The sequence below is a fragment of the Misgurnus anguillicaudatus genome, chromosome 4 (assembly GCF_027580225.2).
Source record: "Misgurnus anguillicaudatus chromosome 4, ASM2758022v2, whole genome shotgun sequence".
Classification (NCBI taxonomy): domain Eukaryota; kingdom Metazoa; phylum Chordata; class Actinopteri; order Cypriniformes; family Cobitidae; genus Misgurnus; species Misgurnus anguillicaudatus.
The window spans coordinates 14,370,446-14,382,944 of record NC_073340.2 but is presented as its reverse complement, the minus strand read 5'-3'; the positions used below and the strand labels follow the sequence as shown (position 1 = coordinate 14,382,944).

At 35.5% G+C, this 12,499-nt stretch overlaps 1 protein-coding gene across 1 annotated transcript; it reads right to left on the bottom strand.

The window, feature by feature from the left end:
• Positions 1–1,643: 1,643 nt before the first annotated feature.
• Positions 1,644–10,773, bottom strand: sult1st6 (sulfotransferase family 1, cytosolic sulfotransferase 6). The gene is made up of 7 exons (XM_055175104.2): positions 10,377–10,773; positions 5,768–5,896; positions 5,524–5,621; positions 5,298–5,424; positions 3,494–3,588; positions 3,202–3,382; positions 1,644–1,940 (listed from the first exon to the last, which is right to left on the bottom strand). The coding sequence occupies exons 1-7, from the start codon at positions 10,558–10,560 to the stop codon at positions 1,828–1,830; spliced, it is 927 nt and encodes a 308-aa protein (XP_055031079.1). The 5' UTR covers positions 10,561–10,773; the 3' UTR covers positions 1,644–1,827.
• Between the last annotated feature and the right edge of the window lie 1,726 nt (positions 10,774–12,499).

Here is a 12,499-nt window from a genome sequence, read left to right as displayed (position 1 = left end):
TTGTGTACAACTCCTAATAACCTGTATGAAATATTTTAAACAAAGAATTTAAAGAATTTATTAGATATTTAAGTGGTGAAGTGGTTGATAAAACATAAAAAAATTTAGTTGACTTTTAGTTGCGCTCAGACCATGGCAGAATCCACCAGTTTAAGATTGATGCTAAAAAATGTGTTGTGTTTTATTGGTTATTTTTGTAATTAAAGCTTTGGTTCTCTTTAAAAGTCGTTGGGGCGGTTTCCCAGACAGGGTTTATTCTAGTCCCAGACTAAAATGCATTTTCAGCTGCCTTAATTTCAACTTATCTTAACATATATCCATGGCATTGTTTCATCTCAAGATGCACACCAGTATTTTTTGTAAGGTATGTTTGTAAAAACTACTTAAATGTCGTAATATAACTAAAGCCTAGTCCTGGATTCATCTAAACCCTGTCAGGGAAACCACCTTGATATTTCAGTCATGGAGTAATAAGTAAAATTAACTGCTAAAGATATGATGCATGATCACTGAAATCTCAAAACGTTTTTATAAAAATAACTGTAAAATATGCAACAAAAAATAAAAGGTTTGTATGAAGTAAAAAACTTTATTTGTAACAAACAGGAAATAAAGAATTTACAAACGTGTGGATAGCCTTTCCAGCACTGGGACAGCCCCATGAGTGTTTTAAAAAGTTTCAGCCTACTTAAAAAAGTTCTCATCTCACCATACCCAGAAAAAGCTGAAAATTTAGCTTACTTGTAAAGCTGAAGCAGCTCTTCATGTCTTATAAAGTCCTGTAGCCTAATCTGTCCTCATTTATGTCCAAGAGATCTATTTAATTTTAATCCTTTAATTTTTTAGATTCAAAATAATATAAAAATCATTTACATTTTAAAAATGTTACTGCTTGATCATTAATTCCTTGTAAAGTTTGCAGTTTTACTGCTAGACACCACTATTAAGGGTTTGAAGGTCAATTTAAAAATTGGTTCAGTAAAACGCACACAAAAATTGCTATTTCCTTATAAAACTTTAATAAACAATGAAAAAAATAGTACATTTTTATTTAACTGCTTTGTTGAATTTAATTGTTACATGATCACATGATTTTTACATGATCTGTGTTTTTTGTATGTAATCAGCATGTAAAATTGTATGATCTTGTTTAGGGGTGGTGCCAGTATAGGGGTTTCGCCTAAGGTGTCAAAAAAGCCAGACATGGCTCTGTTTAAAAATGTTTGTGTGAAGCTGCATGTCACTGTCCCGTTAATAGACGCATATTACTAAAGCACTTTTTAAAAAATTCCAAAAATATTGCATAAATTAACTTTATTCATAACTTTTATAGTTTTTAACTTGTATTATGTAACTTAATAGTCCAGTAGAGACACAGAAACAAGTAATTGAATAATCTTTTTATTATTTTAATGATACCTGTACATATACTCAATATTAATTTACCATTATAAAAATACATCATCTAATTAACTGTCACATAATGAAAATTTAAGAAAACTTCAACGTGAAATTTGATATGTGTTTTGATTCATTATTGTCACATATGTAATTCTAAAGGTTTGGGAGGAGCGTTAACATTCAGGCCTGTCAATCATCATTATGTGCATATAAAAGGCAGCCTTCAGGCCTCCGTGTCCAGCCGGCAATCCCTCCTCCTCCCCATCTCCTAATATCTCTAATCTCTGAATGCGCAGGCAAACTAGTGAACAACATTTTAGGTAAAAAAAATATATAAATTGCATGCATAGTTAGTTATATAGCATACTGACATCTAACTATAATTATCCCACATACACTTTAAAAGGCGCATGAAATAAAGTAGAATCAAATGCTGAAGCGGAAAGGAATATCAACATCTTTCATTTGTTTTGCATAATCTTCATCAAACATCTGGGATTGAGATGAAGTGAAATGGTTGACCCAGTCACCGACTTCGCCTGTGTAAACAAACAGACTTAGTCATCAAATTTGTTAAGACAGTATTATTTAAATCATTTCTTAACTTACAGTTTATATACAAAGTCTTACAGGTCTCTGCATTATGGTATTTTTTGGCTTTTTACCTTTGCTTTTCTATGACCCTGTTTTACAAATGGATGTGTCTCCATCATCACAATTCACAATGTATTAAAACTAATGATTGTACTTAAAGGAATATTAAATTTTCTCAAAAAAAATCCAGATAATTTACTCACCACCATGTCATCCAAAATGTTGATGTCTTTCTTTGTTCAGTCGAGAAGAAACCATGTTTCCTGAGGAAAACATTGCAGGACCCCTCCCACCCCAATGGACCTCAATAGAACCCAACATTCAATACTTAACTCAACACATAACAGTTTTTTCAACAAAGTTTCAAAGGACTACAAACGATCCCAAACGAGGCACAAGGGTCCCATCCAGCGAAACGACTGTCATTCTCGACAAGAAAAAAAACAAACATACACCCCCAAACCACAACTTTCCGTCTAGATCTGGTCCAGCGCGACCTAACGTAAATGCGTAGTGACGTAGGGAGGTCCCGTGTTACATATATAAAACGCACATTTGCGGACCATTTTAAACAATAAACTGACACAAAGACCTTAATTAGTATCAGTTGACATACAACAACGTAGGAACGGTCCTCTTTTAACACACTTGTAAACACTGGGGCGGAGTTTTGCGTTCGTCTTCTGTGACCTCTTGATGTCATGACGTATTGCGTGAGGTCACGCTGGCGCATCACGACGGGATCTAGACGAAAAGTTGTGTTTCAAAAGTGTATATTTGTTACCCTTCTCGTAAAAAATGACAATCGCCCCGCTAGACAAGACCCCCATGCCTCGTTTGGGACCGTCCACAGTCCCCTGAAACTCCGTTGAAAAAAACTGTTAAGTGTTAAGTATTAATTGTTGGTGTCCATCAAAGTCCATCAAAATGAGAAAAATCCTGCAATGTCCTCCCCAAAAACCACAATTTCCTCTTGACCGAACATGGATGACATGGTGGTGAGTAAATTATCTGGATTTTTCTTTTAAGAAAATGGACTAATCCTTTAAAGATTCATGTCCTTCACTTAACATAATTTGTTTCTATGGCAACATAAACAGACCTATATTTAACATTCCAACAACAGCTAGGATGTTTTTCACAGTTTGGAAATACATAATTACGCATCATGAGCACACTGGATGACAAGTTACTGTGAATGTGAACCTTTTCTCATGAAGACAGATATGGACTGATCAAACACAGGCTTCGGGATATATGAGTAGTTGGCCATTGGATTGTCTTTCATGACTTTAAAAGATGTCAGCTGCACAATCCTCTCTATGACATCTTCAGAAACTGATAGGTCCAGATAGTACATGATTCTCTCAATTTCCTTACGAGGATTCTTGATGAAAAAAACACATGATAGAAAGAAAATATGTTTTAAAGAAATTAATTGATCATTAAATCAAGAGCTTTAGAAGGACAATAGAATGACATAATGCACTAAAACTACTTCTTTCATGTCTTCATAGAGGAGGTAGAGAATATTCTTTTCCTTTCGTTCCCTCCAGTAACCTTTCACGTGATCATACCAAGAGCCCCAGCCCACTGTGAAGATATTAAACAGAAAAACAGAGTAGCTAAGATTGTGTTCCTGGACCACAAAACCAGTCATAAGGTCAATTTTTGATCATATGAAAGCGAAATAAATTATGAGGGTGCAGAAAAAAAAAATTTACTCACCACCATGTCCTCCAAAATGTTGATGTTTTTCTTTGTTCAGTTGAGAAGAAATTATGTTTTTTTAAATATATTTTTCTCATTTTATATGCACTTTTAAACCACAATCTCTCGTCCTCCTCCAGTCCTGCGACGCACCAGCGCGACCCCGCGCAATACGTTATTACGTCGAGATGTCACGGATGACGTACAGAAACTACGCCCCAGTGTTTACAAGTGTGGAGAAAGAGGACCGTTTTTTGTTTAAAATGGCCCGCAAATGTGCGTTTCTTAAATGTAACATGTGACCTTCCGATGTCATTACGCAATTACGTGAGGTCATGTCGGCAGGTCACAGGACTGGAGTAAGAGGAGAAGTTGTGGATTAAAAGTGCATATTTTTTATTTTTCTTGCCAAAAATGACAATCGTTTCGCTAGATAAGACCCTTATGCCTCGTTTAGGATCATTTAGAGTCCTTTGAAGTTGTGTTGAAACTGCAATTTTAAACTGCATTAAAACTGTTAAGTGTTGGGGTCCATTAAAATGAGAAAAATCCTGGAATGTTTTCCTCAAAAAACCCAATTTCCTCTCGACTAAACAAAGAAAGACATCAACATTTTGGATGACATGGTGGTGAGTAAATTATCTGGATTTTTTTAAGAAAATTGACTAATTCTTTAATATCAGTTTTGGGAATAAAAAAGTAGGTAAAGTAACGCATTACTTTATAAATGTAAACATTAATATTTGAGTTGCTTTTATAAAAAAATAATGCGAGTTACTTTTTAGTTTAATTAATTTGATTTTAAAAACCATGTACTGAATTAAACTAAACATAGTCATGTCAAATCACGCACTCTGTGCGTGTGAGCGCCTGGGCGGGAACAGTTTGAGTCAGAAACCGAGATGGCAGGCCAGAGTTTGACATTTTGTGATGGAAATATGCAATTTCTGAATGCAGAACTTCTCAGTCATAAAAAAAATCTGAAAGAGATCAAGCCTCAGCAAAATAAGAAAAAGTAACGCAAACCTAACTTAACAGTAATGTATTACTTTCGATGAAAAGTAACGCAATTAGTTACTTTTTGGGGGAGTGAGTTAATATTGTAATGCATTACTTTTAAAAGTAACTTTCTCCAACACTGGTTATAAGTTCCTCATGTAACCATACAGCCAAAAAAAAAATTCTTCTATAGCATCGTGAAGCACTTTTATATGTGACTTGTGAATGGTTTGGTGGTCCATGGTCACATATGAAGAATGACTCAATAATAAAAAAAAATTTACAAAATGTTTAAAAATGAAGTTATCATGTTTTTATTTTGTTTTATTGTGTTTTAGCTGTATTTATTTTAGTTATAAAGGCTTAAATTAAAACAAACCAACTGCAGTTTCATAATAAACTGGAATGCACAATCAAAAAACAAGATTTTTGACAAATTTAATCTTCATACATTCTGCAACCCAGTCAAACAGGTGTGCGTTTCCCGAAAGCATCATTAGCCAACTACTGTCTTAAGTTTCATCGTTGTTCGGGAAACACACCCCAGATTTAGAAAATACTTTATTTGGAGAAAGATTAAATATGTCACTCACATTCTCCTTTCATAAACTTGTTAATGTATCCATCCCAAGGTCCTGGCTCAGGCTGGGTTAAGTTCATACGATCAAAGTGAAAGTAACTGACAGCATTGTCCTTAGCATTTCGAGCCGTATAGATGACCTATAAATTCAGGATGATCATGCTACATGACGTAGTGTACAGATGGTACGATTGTGAAATGATCAGGAGTGTACTTTGCTATGCTCATTGATTGCTTACCTTGCATTTATTTTCCCAGAACCCTTTAGGCACCAGTTGAATGGGTAGGTGAGTCTTGATGACTCTTGGGGGTTTCATTTGTTCAAGTAGGTCAAGCCCTAAATGCAGCATAAAGGAACATACACAAGACATGGGTTATATGCTTAAATAGATTAACTGAGTTTGTTATGTAATATTTTGTTAAAAGTATGGAGTAAAGAGAAAGGATGCAATGAGATATATGAATGCATGTTTGAGGCCATACCTGATGGTATAGGTGGAGGAGCACAGATCTCTAGGAATGGACTACGGACAGCTGTGGGTGCTCTCTTGCATAGCTCAGCATCTCCATTGTGCAGCAGAAGATCCACTATCTCCTGAGTCCAGGTTGTGCCTCAATACAAAGATAAAACATATGATAATGCAAATGTTCTGAATTTCTGATTGGTGTAAAATCATTGATAGGCACTGGATACTAAATAGATACAAGGGGAAATGAAGTAACCAGAAATAGCAAAAGGCTTGTATTGCCTGCCAATCACAAAATTCCTCAACTTGCAATAAGAGCAAGAGCCGGGTCCAAAATGATCAGTTCTCATTCTGCTAGACCGGTCTGCAGCTTTTGGCACTTTTAATCATCAGTTTCTTCTGTCCACCCTCTAATCATGGGCATCACTTGAACTTCCGTTTCCTGCATTGAATCCACCCTCACAGGAAGGTTGCTTTCAAGGTTGCTTATGTAGGTAGGATATGCTAATCAAATGAGTTGTTCACTGGTTACTCAGGGATCAGATCTTGGGCCGTCGGGCTTCTTCATATAGGGACTTTATATCACTGGGTCCCATCATACAGGCACATGGTTTTCCCTATCATTGCTATTCTGGTGACACACAGTTCCATTTCCCATTTTAACCAGATGACCCAACGGTAGCTGCAAAGATCTCGAACTGCCCTTCGGACATCTCTGCGTGGATTAAAGAACATCACCTACAACTTAACCTAGCAACTAAGGAACTTCTTATCTTTCCAGCCACTCCATCAAAACAGCACCAGCTTACCATTCAGCTAGATTCATCAATGATAATCTCATTGACTTCAGTCAGGAAGCTTGGGGTAATCATTTAAAGACCTTTAAAGACCACAATGCTTATATAGCATGTATGCATGTGCTTACAAAACTGGACAAATTATTTAGAATACACTTGCATGATTGGTCTTTAATCAGCCTTAAAGATCCCATGTCAAACCTTTGTTTATCTCTCTGCACTGGTTTCTGGTTGCGACTTGCAAAGCATTGTTCAAAGCATTGTTGCTTGCCTATAGAACAGCTACAGACTCAGCGTTCCCTATCTAAACTCTTAAGTCTCTAAAGTCTCTTGGAAAGTCTCTCAAAGTCAAGCTGTACACCAGGTGGAATTGAACAATTAATCCATTTCCCTAGATAAAGCTATACAACTGAACATCTGTGATATGACTTCAACACTCTTAGAACGAATATGTTAAAAACAAACAACACCATTATTGTTGATTCTGGGACAACACACTGCGTTATCCCAGAATCCACCCATCTCTGCGTTATTATTGAAACAACACATTTTGTGTTACTTTTAACACAACTTGTGTTATATTTTAACACAAAATCAACAAAAAAATGACACCAAATGAGTTAAAATTACACATAATTTGTTGAAAGCTAAACACACACAAATGTGTAAAAAATTAACACATCATTTATAGGAACAGTATGTAAGAAATTTATATCAATTAATCATAAAATGACCCTGATATATCACTAGACATTAAGAAATCATTTTCATTTCAAATATATCACTGACAACAGTGGTCTGGCCAGAATATTGTCATTTAAAACGTGGAGTTGCAGCCTTCAACTGATGTTTATGTTGTCATTTTGTTTATTGGCCACCAGGGGCCCATTCTTCGTACGTCGCTAACTCAGTTAGCTGGATTCGATTGTTGACGATTTGGCATGATCTTGGATCGTTTGATTCTTCGAAGCTCATCCCAGACTTGCTGTCATTGCAACAGGTCCATAAGCTCAAACCTGCTCGGGAGCAGGCTATTTCATAGTTTGTACCTTTTTAAGCGGATATGATACGGAAAGTCTGACGCAGTTGTGTAATCTCCATTATACGAGCGCAATCTGCGTAAAAAGCATGCAGCTTTTCAAATTCAACACGTAATAAAAAAGTATAGATTAAATCTTTTAGCGATGTCATTTAAAAAATATATAATATTACAAATATATTTTTTTCTGTATTTGTGCGACTTGTTTTTGTTTAACAGATTTGATTATTATTCTTAAATGAATGACAAGACAAACATGCTGGTCACATTCATTTTAAATTTGTTTAAATTTTCCTTAATAAAAACAGCAACCAATCATACACAGCAGTAGCCTAATAGATGTTATGTACGTTAAGGAATATTACTCGGTGTGAAATAAGTTTTCTTTGAATAAACTCATCTACAATTTTAGTTTTGTCTTTAGATTGTCAAGAAGGCTTACGATGTCATGCATGAAAGGGTTTGCTTAGTAATTTTTATCTGTTCTATTTTTAAAACTCAAAGATGTTTCCTTGTCCCTCTCCTGTGACAAAAATGCCAATAATTAAATACAGGGGTTTTTTTGCACATATTTTCACATATCTTTATCTTCTTTACTACACGTTTCTGTGCAGACTCAGCAGATGCAGGAGTTTCAGTTAATGTGGACTACTGCTGATATTGTTGTAGTCAGAAATCAGTTATATAAGAATAATGCAATTGAAGTAAACTTATTTAACCACTTGCATATAGTGTCGTCTGAGAGGATTTCTTTACTGTCATGTGCATTGCTCTGAAACAGTTGTATTTTATAATCTTTTGATGTAGAATAACATTTACATTCCCTTACTGCACATCATACTTCATTTATGCTAAAAATGTTATTGTATTATCTACAACTGCACAAAAGAGAGGATCTTATAAAAACTACAATTCAAATCATTTATATTTATCAGCAATTAAATTGTTGCATTGGCTGTGGATATAACTATATATAAAAAACTATATTATAGAAAGAGCATCTGCTCCAGAGATGATCTGTACAATCAGTCAGTTTAGAGACATCACTCCTGTTAGCACATTACATGAAGATGGAGGACCACCACCTGTTTTTATTCTACTTTTTAAGTTGCTGTTACAAACAGACAAAATAGCATTTAACTGTTTTTAAAAGAGACTTAAAGTACTTTAATAAGGAGCATCAAAGTTTAATTACAATCATTAATTTCAGTCTTTGACAAGCATAGTAAAGATATCAAGATTATACACAGAATATTTTACATTATTTATGGTGATTTTATGTAAAAAAGTAGCTTTAACTGGGTTTACAAATTCAGCTTTATAAAAAGTTCACAACCTATCATGAATAGCTCGCGCACTGCAGGGGTTAAAAATGGGCGTGTTCTTGGCCATTGTAACAACCAGCCAATCACAGCGTGGCTGATCAGTGTTTCTACTATCGATATGTTTTGCCTTTTCTTGCAGTGCACGAACGTGCAATGATGTCAGATTATTCAATCCTGCCATACTTATCAACAGCAGTGGTGTTCAAAGAACCGGATAAGCAAGATCATAATTAGCGAGATCTGAACATCTCGGATGTCTCATTTGATCTCGGATGTATTAAGCGACGTACGAAGAACGGACCCCAGTTGTGTGATTGCAGTACCAGTTTTAGCCACAAGTTTTGTGATTGCAATACCAGTTTTGGCCACAATCCTACATACTGTTCCTTTAAGAGTGAAGATATGGACTGTTACAGTGTCATCTCAGGCAACAGGACATAGATTTAGAACAGTTTGTACCATTATATATCTGGAAAAACTTTATGCACTGGAAGCTTTTTTTATGAATGTAACAGCCATAGCAGTCCCAGTGTTGGTGTGTGTTCTTTGACCTGTTTTAAGAGTCTAAAACAGATTCCAGGATCTTCAAACCTTTCCAACAACAACAATTACAGAGGCTTTACATAACTAATCTTTACATTTAATTCCCGCTTCAGGGATAGTTCAGCCCAAAATGAAAATTCTGGCATCATTTACTCTTCCTCATGTTGTTCTAAACCTCTAGAAATTTGTTTGGCTTTGTTTGACTGAACACAAAATAAGATATTTTGCACTATTGACTTCCAAATAATTATTTTCCTACTTGGGAAGTTTCTGGGTGAACTATCCCATTAAAGTCACAATGAAACGGAATAAGTGATTGTCTTATTTTTCCCCGTTGTGACCTACAGTACTGTGCAAAAGTCTTATGCCACCAGATTTGTTGTTTTTGCAATGTTGTAGTGATATATATAATTGTTTCTCAGTCTCTTTAATAGAATACATCCAGAAAATACAGGAAATTTGTATATAGTATTAAAAACTAAATGTAAACTGATGTGTCAAGTTTTTAGGGTAAACTCCCCTTCCACTTGAGCAATAGCAGGAAACTGCATGATCACTTGAACCTAATCTTAATTTCTCATTTTAAAGAAATTAGTGAATAGATGTCATTTTCTGGTATTCTTAAAAAGTCTTAAAAAGATTTGGTTGCTACTTGATGTTGCTACTTGCTGCAATCTTTTCCCGGGCCCCACTCACCTGCCATGCATGATCGGAAGTAAAGAGAGATCGTTTCGAGGAGGGAATTAAGTTTGCGTTTTTTATTAAAAATTATGAGGGAACATCATGTTTTTAAATAATGAAGCTCACGGATAAGTCCTTAGAAAAAAAGATATACCACAAAGTTTTTAATTTCAATTTCAAGAAAATATTGTCTGTGCAGATAAAAATTTCATGACTTTACCATGGTTGAACTTATTCTACCTGCTTTAGGGTAGGTAGCGATGAGCAGATCCGATGGGTCTGGAGAGAAATCCGAAACTGATTTCCAGTTTTCAGCAATGGTGCTCATGAGAGGCACACCTTCAATGTCTATCAGAGGAAAGCGTTTAATAGCACTGGCAGCCCTTCTAATGGCTTCTTCATAGCTTAGTGGTTTTTCTTCCATGACCACACAAATGTTGTCTGGATTATTACTGTCTTACAACCCCAGTTTTGCTTCTACTGTTCAATGCTGGTTCTAGAACATGTTTATTCCAGGCTGTCCTCTTCTCTTTTTGTTCTCTTTTTTCTCCCTATTTCTTTCTGCAGTTCTCTGTGTGTTGCATTACTGTGACGGGAAGCGTGGGCGTATGTGACTCATGTGGCTCAGCTATGGCGAAATTCCAAACTTCCAGCAGTGTTATCTTAACTCCGGATCTGACTTTAAGGGAGTGTCTGACAAGTATTACTTTACATTTAAAAAGTGAAATTACTGGATTTTTCGTTTTGAAACAATAAATTTTTTATTAAATTGGAAAAACATGCAATAATATAACAATAAAATGATTAATTAATCATTATGGAAATGTGCGCCTTTAATGTACACCTTGTCAGTAAATCACCAACAGACATTGCGAAAAGCTTTATTGAAATTGTGCTCTCGTGCTTATTTGCACTGTTTAGAAAATCTGGCCCTAAAAGTGTAATGGAACTGCATGATACTGTAAGACAATTTCCTGAAGACAATTTCCTGAATAAAGATAGCACCTCCCCAAAGGACACTGCATTGGGGGCAAAGTGAGTGCCCGGGAAAGCAACTCCCCACGATTCACAGTGGACTTCCCACTGAGACACATTTGGGTTTCAAAGACACACCTTTACACTGAAAAAAATGATCAATTGAATTTAATCAATTTTTTTAAGGTAAGTGGTTGCAATCAATTTATTTAAGCTACATTTAAACAAAAAAGATTAGTAAAGTGAAATAAAATATAAAACTTTTGTTTAAATGGAGCTTAGATAGATTGATTGCAACCACTTACCTTAAAAAAATATTAAATTCAATGAATAATTTTTTTCAGTGTAGGGTGTCATACATTTGTATTCTTATTCTCTCAAAGCAAACTGTATATGAAATGCTACATGCACAATCTTCGCCATTTTTAGTTCTGCCCTATAAAGTCACCCTGTGACATTAATAATTGAAGTGTTTTAAAGACGTTTTGAAATAAGTTGTTTTAAAATAAAAATAACAATTATTCATATGTTTATGGAATTTACCCTATAACATTTATAACAAGAGGTGAACAAAGCACCACCGCAAAAATGAGTTACCTGGTACATACACAGAACAAGGCTGTAACAAGCGTCACTTCAATTGACAGCCCGTAAGAGTTACCTGGTACATACACAGAACAAGCAGGGAATAAGCCCCACTTTAATTTACAGCCCGCAAATATAAGAGTTACCTGGTAACTACTGTATACAGATACAGATCAAAGAAGTACAAGTTGCTATTATTTTTATTGTGTGTTATATTGTATTTGCCGACGTGGCGTGTAGAGATCAACTGTAGGCTATACAATACACTTCATCAGGTAAGTATGAAAAAACATATTACACATAGACGTAAGTCATACATACCACGTAATATTACAATAGGTACCCTGTAGTTATGAAATACTTAGAGAATAATTTTCCATATATTCTTACCCCCTTATTACCCCAAACTTAAAATATTGTTCCCTTATTACTACAAGTAGGTACTGTAGAGGTACTCTGTTGTTACAAATAGGTACGCTGTAAATTCGGTTTAATTACGCGGTACTTTGCGGGTCGTAAAATAAAGTGTTACCACGCCCCTACCCCAATAGAATCTGGACCTTCTTTTAAAAGACCCGCCCCACACATACGCAATTCGGCAAGGATGTCGGTTAGTAGACACGGCCCTTACTGCTGATTGGCTATAAGTGTGTTTTGGTAAACTGCAATCCAATCAGCAGCAACCTGTAAATAAACCACTTGGTATACTTAAGGGCATTTTCACGTTAGCACTTTTGGTGCGCACCCGGGTTCGATTGACATCAGAGTTCGGTACATTTGGATGATGTGAACGCTGTCTTCCG

Bases quoted from the DNA above. Each gene is read 5' to 3' on its own strand.
- sult1st6 (XM_055175104.2), bottom strand. From the start codon at position 10,560: ATGGAAGAAAAACCACTAAGCTATGAAGAAGCCATTAGAAGGGCTGCC. The intron at 5,622-5,767 runs GTATGGCCTCAA...TGCTGCATTTAG, and splicing joins TCCTCCACCTATACCATCAG to GGCTTGACCTACTTGAACAA. The intron at 5,425-5,523 runs GTAAGCAATCAA...CTGAATTTATAG, and splicing joins TCTGGGAAAATAAATGCAAG to GTCATCTATACGGCTCGAAA.